This window comes from Convolutriloba macropyga, unplaced genomic scaffold (genome assembly GCF_964194025.1).
Source record: "Convolutriloba macropyga unplaced genomic scaffold, txConMacr16.3 SCAFFOLD_2542, whole genome shotgun sequence".
Classification (NCBI taxonomy): domain Eukaryota; kingdom Metazoa; phylum Xenacoelomorpha; order Acoela; family Convolutidae; genus Convolutriloba; species Convolutriloba macropyga.
In genome coordinates this window covers 1-7,500 of record NW_027451832.1, presented here as the reverse complement: position 1 = coordinate 7,500, position 7,500 = coordinate 1, and the positions used below count along the sequence as shown (strand labels likewise).

At 33.0% G+C, this 7,500-nt stretch overlaps 1 protein-coding gene across 1 annotated transcript in view; it reads left to right on the top strand.

The window, feature by feature from the left end:
• The window catches only part of LOC142356978 (uncharacterized), a gene marked incomplete at both ends in the record, with an annotated part of 30,682 nt that extends 24,331 nt beyond the window's left edge, over nt 1-6,351 (top strand). Inside the window, 2 exons of the mRNA XM_075408711.1 lie at nt 2,236-2,465; nt 6,231-6,351. Of these exons, the coding sequence (XP_075264826.1) occupies nt 2,236-2,465; nt 6,231-6,351 (351 nt within the window). The remainder of the gene's footprint in view (nt 1-2,235; nt 2,466-6,230) is intronic.
• Nucleotides 6,352-7,500: the final 1,149 nt, after the last annotated feature.

The window sequence follows — 7,500 nt, the reverse complement described above, 5'->3', positions numbered from 1 at the left end:
ACTTCGACCGGTTTTCAGCAAAATCAAAAACAGGCAATCTCCGGAAAAAAGTTCAATATAACACTTTTTATTTTTAACACAATCCAATTCATTTTGATCAATACCATTTCTATTAATTATCCCCTTTACTTACTGACAACTCTAAAGGCTTTAATATCTAAGAAACTAAGTATCCATATGTATGAGAATGGAAGATCAATGTTATCATATTGTAGCACCTCTGCTCATTTTGGATACGTGAACTAAGAAGTTTTGTGTCTGAATAAAGAAAGCTTATATAATCGAAACGGAAGACAAAAGTGATTGCCGTAATTAAGAGCAAATTCAGTTTGAAGATTTTTTTCCTACATTGAAAATCGAGCGAAACGAAACATCGTACACCTAGCCATGTCATGCAAGATATTGATAACTCAAAAATTGGAACCTATTGCCTAGATTTTGATAGACAAAGATTTCTTGGAAAACCTTGACAAGATTTTAACATGTCAAGAAATTTTCTTGGCGTAAATTGATAACTTGTTGATAACTCTTGAAACAGAGAACGTTTTGTGTTTGGGGAACCCGGAAAATCCTGGTGGAAAACTGCATCCAGACAAAAATTAGTTATGACTCGGAGTAGTGAGAATTAGCGCAACGCAACTCTTTTATCTCCCGACAATGTAACGATATGTTTGTTGTTAAATGAACTAACGGGAGCTGTACTTTCCAACATTCTTGATAATTCTTGATAAGTCTTAATATTTTTTTGCTAATTCTTGCTTAACCTTATGATTTCGTGCTATATCTTGTTTTTGGAAGCTATCATATATTTAATATTTGATATATCTTGCAACGACATGGTGAATCATTCTGTGAAATCTTGCCAAGATCTTGTTTCTTGAAAGCCAAGCAAAGAACTTGCAATTTCATACATATCTCGATGTTTTCATGGTCAGTAGCAAGGCTGGATCTTGGCAAGATTTACAAAGATTTAGTGTGTTTCTTATCGAGATGTATCTTGTTTCGTTTCACTGGGCAGCTAATTATTTCGTCAAGAATAAAACAAATGCAAATTCCAGCGAATAACGTAATCCAATATCAAAAACAGGCAATGTCCAGAATTAGTTCAGTGTGATTAATTTTTAGAAATAGTACTTACAAAAAAATGAAGAAAACAAACCTCTCCGTTGTATATGCTTTGCATGCATTAGATCCTGTACACAGTTCCAGTAGCAATATAGAGAAAAAACACCTGCTGGAACGTGCACAAAATGAATCCGGATATAATTCTGGAAACTGAAGGAATCTCTCGTGAAGCAATCCCATCACTTTCCGCTCTCATCTCGAATCTGAATCAAGCAAACATTTTTCTGCTTCGCCCTAGTAAAATAGCTTACTGCGGTCTGAATTTCTCCCAAGATGAGATCAAAGATCGGGATCTCTTGCGTTTAGACCGATGGCGAGTGACTTACACCCACGTAGATTCATTGAAGTATAAAAGGAAATCTTGACAATTAAGGCAAAAGTGCGGGCAAGAAGGCCTCCAACTTTAAAAGTTGTCAATCGATATTCGGACTAATTTCCGAAGGCCTGGGTGCTGAAACTTCCTGCGTTGAGAATTTCGCCGGATTCAAACATAAGATATAGTCGGTTTTCGTCGCTTTTTTTTCGCTAAAACCGATCAAAGCCCTTACGCTTTTTTTCGTCAATTTGATCGATTTCCGATCAGTTTGTAAACGAAAGAAGCGTCGGTTTTCGTCGGTTTAAAAACGTCGGTTTCGTCGGTCAGCCATATTGACACCTCGATCCGGGTAGCATCGAGGAACCGTTTCGTTTACTTTCTACACCTTCATTTCAATTTACATATTTGGCATCATCTCTTCTTTTGTCTTCTTTTGTTCAGTTGGCAGTATTACACTCGATTAAAATATTAAACTGATTAAATTAATTATAATGTTTGGTTTATTCGAAAAAAAGTCATTACTAATAGCTTCAAATGTGTTCTCTGTCTTTATCAGAGAGGGCTGAAAATATGTCTTCTTTGCGAGAAACATCGATGGCAAAGAGAAAAATAGCTCTAACGCTGAGGAATGTTTGCTGTATTCGCAATGGTTTGTTTAGAATTGGAAAAGTGATAATATATATTCCATTTTTATCCTAATTGATTCCCAATTCCTTCAAGTGAAACTTTAATTGCTACCAAGTTTAGTTGCTCAAAACTGATATAGTTGAATAATTTCCTTGTTTTTATTTCAGGTTCCTATATATTTAACTGTTCTGGCGATCAATTTATATGTGTTGTTGGTTGTGTATAGTAAAAAAGAGCTGCAATCCTTAGACTACTTCCTCGTAACCTATCAAAGCGGGATTGATTTCATATTCACTGGTTTTGTTGGCCTTGGAGACTATCTGATTTCTATCTGGTATTCATTGTTCACATTCTGCCTTTACGGCGGTTTTTTTGAGATTGTTGATGATTACATTCCGTACTAAAATTGAAGCTAAGTTTTGTTCGAAATAACCCCAAGTACAGAGCCCCTCTGCGAAACAAAATCAAGGTGTAATGAAAAATTAATAATAATTGCACTTATAAAACGACAACTTGCTGACCTGCGTTTAAAGATATCATAGCTCAAGTTTTGTTCACTGTTTCAGACCTTAAGTAGTTCAAGCTGGCTTGTGCATAAACAATTTCTCAATCGGTTATAAAAAGAACAGCAGGTTGTCACTTTTTCCACGGACTCAACATGTTGCTGGAAACTAAAATTTTTGTCAAATGGCTAAAGATAAATATCTTTATCAAAAGTTCTTCCAAGATAACTAATTCCTGCAACATTGTGTATATCCGTGTTCTCAATCTTTAGGACTTTTAAGTGATGGGAATTTTTCTTTTTTTTCTAAAAACCTAACTGTTTTTGTATTATCCATTTTCAATATTAGGTGATTCTATTTGAGCCGAAACGAAGATCTATTTAGATGTTTTCAGTGCTCATCACTTTCGGTTTTTAGGTCCTTTTTGATATAAACTACAGTATTATCTTTAATCCAAAACAGTTGCATGCAGTTCGCGTGGAAGAAAAATCAAAAGCAGTTAAATCGATAACAAATAAAAAAGTTCCCATGATCGAGCCTTCGCGTACGCCAACTCGGATATTCTTGTTTTTGACTTTTAACCCTAATTGGAGAGGATTGCACTCTGATACTGCGATCATTTTTTAGGTGATTCTAAGACAAGCCCCCTTAATCCGCATTTTGAGCTTTTTTTTTAAATATCTTTGATGGTCAACAGTGTCAAGGCTTTTTTAACGTCATGAAATATTCATGCAGTTCCAACTCTATTTTCATTCAGTTTGATCTCAGGTTCTCAAAAATTTTTACGAATTGATATTTTTGGTCATCTTTAGTCTCTGAAGCCGAATTGAGTTTTGGCTAGAATATCTTCATTGTTTGAAAAAGCTAATTTTCCTCTATATTTCTTTTTTGAAGAATTTTTTAATTGCTTGTAAGATAGATTTTGGTAAGAAATATGGCTCAGTTTTATCTTCATCTTCTAAGATTGAAATTGTTTTTGCTATTTCAAGCATTTGGGATAGAGCCCTAACTTCATGCTTTTGTTTAAATTTTTGCAAAATAAAAAAGAGATTGAGGAAACAATGATTTTTGGAAAAATAAATGTTTATATTAAAAGCATCAATTGTTTTTTAACTGGCTTCAATTTTTGATCACTTCAGATATTGTTGTTTCACAGAGAATTACGCTACGACAAAAACTTGCTGGAGCTAGTTGTTAGGACAATATCAAAAATGGCCGATAATATTTCGCTTATTTCTCAAAAAGAATGAAATTATCCTATTTGCCTCAGACAGACACGGTGGTGTGGCTTTTGGAAAATTTTGACAGCTTTCTTACGTCTGCAAATTGTTTTTACTACCGCTGCTGGATTTCTTTTGTTTTTCTTTTTGATAAAATTGTCTCATTTTTGTTTTTACTGGTTTTCTGACTAACTTGACTAACTACGAGTTATTCTTACTAGTTGTCTGACTAACTGACTAATGGTTTATCATACCTGCTTTTGCTTTTCTCAATTTTTTCAATGAGGTACAATTGTCTTATATGACTTTCCTTGTAAGCAACGTTATTAACTTCGTTGTCATTCCATTTTTTTTGTATGTTAAATGGAAGTTTTTGTACAGGCACCACTTGATACAATCCTTCTTTTAAGAAATCCTATTAGTCTTAGAAGGAAATTGCAGTTTTCTCTGTTTAAAAAGTCTGCTAAAACGTAGGACTCACCTTTAGTTTTTTTTTAATGATTCTGCCGTCGTGCAGTTTTGACCATATGCGAGAGCTGCAGGATTCTTTGCTTTATTCACCTGCTTTTACACCAGGTAACTGCAATTCAACGCAATAGTGATCACTCACAGCTTTTTTTGACATTTTGTAGGGAGCGGAAATTTTTGAAATACAGATGAAGTAAGATTCAAGTGGATTATGTCTTTTGAGGGGCAGTTTTAGGTCCCGCCAGAAATAGTCCATTCGCTTGTAAGATGGATGATAGTTGCTTAATTTTTTTTTATTTATTTGATACCACAGAAGATATCTGGTTTCACAAAAATTTCGTTTAAGATATTTATGCATGAAAAGTGTTCTCATTAGAGTAAATTGGGGTGGGGGTGGGTGGGTTTGTAAATGCAACTCATAACGGCTTCAAGTTTATTATGGTTGATAAGCTTAGATATAGCCTAGACCCAGTTTTTCTCCTGTTTCCAATGAATTTCGCTTTAGCGCTAGACTTTACAAAAATACCAACTCCTCCAGCTCATTTCTCCCTGTCCGCGCTCATGGTGGTATTATATTTGAAAATTTAAAGAATTCTTTTTTATCAGTACTATTTAACCTTGTTTCCGTTATGCATAAAACCAATGGTTGTTGTTCGTCGCTCACAAGTATTTCGAATTCATCTTAGTTTTGAACAGAGATTAAATTATTTGTAGTCAAACAGTTTTTAATTCAGTTTTTTCAAAGTCATTCATTTTCATCTAGCTATAAAAGAAAATTTATTAGGTCACCACCACAGCAAAGCATAACCATTTTCCTCCAATTTTTATACTTTTTTTCAGTCCTTGCACATTGATAAAGCACAATAAGAATCAAAAGTTTAATTTTTTTTTAATTTTAAAAAGTTACAAAGAAAAAAATGTTCTCTATGATTTACCAATTGCTTGATTTGCATAAATAACTAAATGAAAATTTCTGACAGGTTGTTTAGTGTTATGCCAAATTAATTACTCCGAGATTCTGTTGTTGACCTTCAAAAACACAATTACTTTAGACTCTCAAGTCTCACCTAAATGGGCTCTAAGGGCTTAAAAAACTAATAATACCTGAAACTATCTGAAATGTAATCACTAAATTTTATATAAATTTTGTTTCGAAGATTTTCTTAGAATGCTAAAAGCTCTGCGTTCTCTGCTCAGATTTCAAGCATAGATCAAAAATAGTGAATCTTTAAGTGTTTCCATCTTCATCTTTTTGAAGACTTCAGATTTCTGTGTTTGTGTGTTAACTTACTGAAAACACTACTTTTTCAAAAAATATTTTTTTAATGCAATTTAAGAAACGCAGCACTTCTGACCGACCATGGCACCGCATGATGAACCCAATTAGCTTTCTCAACTGCATTTTAATTTTGTTTCAAAACTTTCTACTCATTGTATTTTTTCTTTGAAGGAGTTGGCCTAAACATTCTCTTTTCTAAAACCTCGAATCTCTAAATAGGATGTCTTGAATTTTGGATTTCCGAACAAAATGTGTATGATAACTATGATTATAAGCATGCGCATGTCTAAAAATCAGATAGTTTGTTGCATATTATTGTATTTGAAATAATTTCATTTGAATAATTGTGAAACTGTAGTTTTTTGGAAGTTTTGTGCAAGTTCACACTACGGTAAAATTTTGGTTTTGCAAGAAACGTAAAATCCAAAAAAAAAGATTAAAAAAGTTTTTGTCCCTCACCAAGGCTGTATCCCTTTCAATCGCAAATTTTCCGTTCTCAAAAATAAAATTTTACTTTACAAAGAAAACAACAACATAGTTGCTATAATTAATTGGATTTTTCTTTTTCTCGATTTAATCTCTGAACGATTTTTGTTCTAAGTATTTTTATTACGTTTTCTTTACAATTGTTTCAAATAAAACGAGGGACTGTTTTAACTTTGTGCCAATTAGCTTCAATTTTTGTTATCCAGTGATAGCCTTGCTGAGTACCCTCAATGGCAACAGTTGTGCCAGAGCTCTATCATTTCAAAGACTGCTTCTAACAACAAATTTTACTTGAATAAAATTTTCAACAAAATTTTATTCAGCTGCGTCAAAAAATACTCCCGGTGTCTTGAAAACGCTATGATTCAATAGTGTTTCGAAAGTATGCCGTGTACATTAGTATAAACCACAACCTCTAATATTGGACTTTTTGTCCAATTAACATCAATGTAAAAAATAATTTAAGGTTTATTATTGCAAAAAAAGGAACGCTTATGCTAATAGGTAACTAATTACACAATGTGTGTTTGTCGTTTATCCCAAAATCCACAAATTAGCGCAAAATTATCTACTAAAGGTAGGGTTGCTATACACTTGTTCAGAAATCTTTATTAAAAAAGTATAAAAGTTGTTGGTGTTTTTGGTTCTAGTTGGACAAAAATATCGAAAACACTTACTTTTTGTTTGGTATCATCGGCATGTTCCGTTTCTAAACATGAAGAATTGTCGATATTTTTCTCTTTTGGGTGAAAACGTTGTTCTTCTAGTTTCTTAGAGTTGTTAATTTAAGTTTCAAGGTTTTGGTTTCAAATCACAATAAATCACGTGGAGTTCACGTATTTTCTGGATTTCTCATAATCTCATAAGGAATCAATCAGTTTGAATTAATGAAATGAATCCCCGTCAAAACTCAACAAATCTATTCAATTCCGAAATTAAAAAACGCTCACAACACTTTGTTTGCTCAACTAACTTCATAATGACCTTAACAAAAAAAATTAATCTATATTGTATTGAATAATCAGTGTATTTTCTAGGCAATTATCTCCGAGACGTAGATTTCAAATGTCGATTTGAATGTTATCATAAGATTCGAAATTTATTTAGGCAAAAAAAATCTCAAACGGTGCATATAAAAACTCAACAAATCTTATTCGTTAAACAAAACAAACACTATCATAGGAACCAAACATTCGGCATCTAAGAATATGAAAAATATCGCATATAGAGGAGGCCGAAAACGCCGACAATTTTTTTGTCTGAAACCGAACATACGAAATCAAAGAAATCGATAATACCGACGATTACCTCCCGTTTAAAACCGAACACAAACTTACTGAATCTAAAAGAATAAAGATATCGATGACTTCATCCGTTTGAAAACGAACGTGGAATAGAAACCAATGATACCGACTATTTCTTAAAAGGAAAATTAAAAAAAAAACGGAAAAATTTTTGTGTCCTTTTGACAAGGTT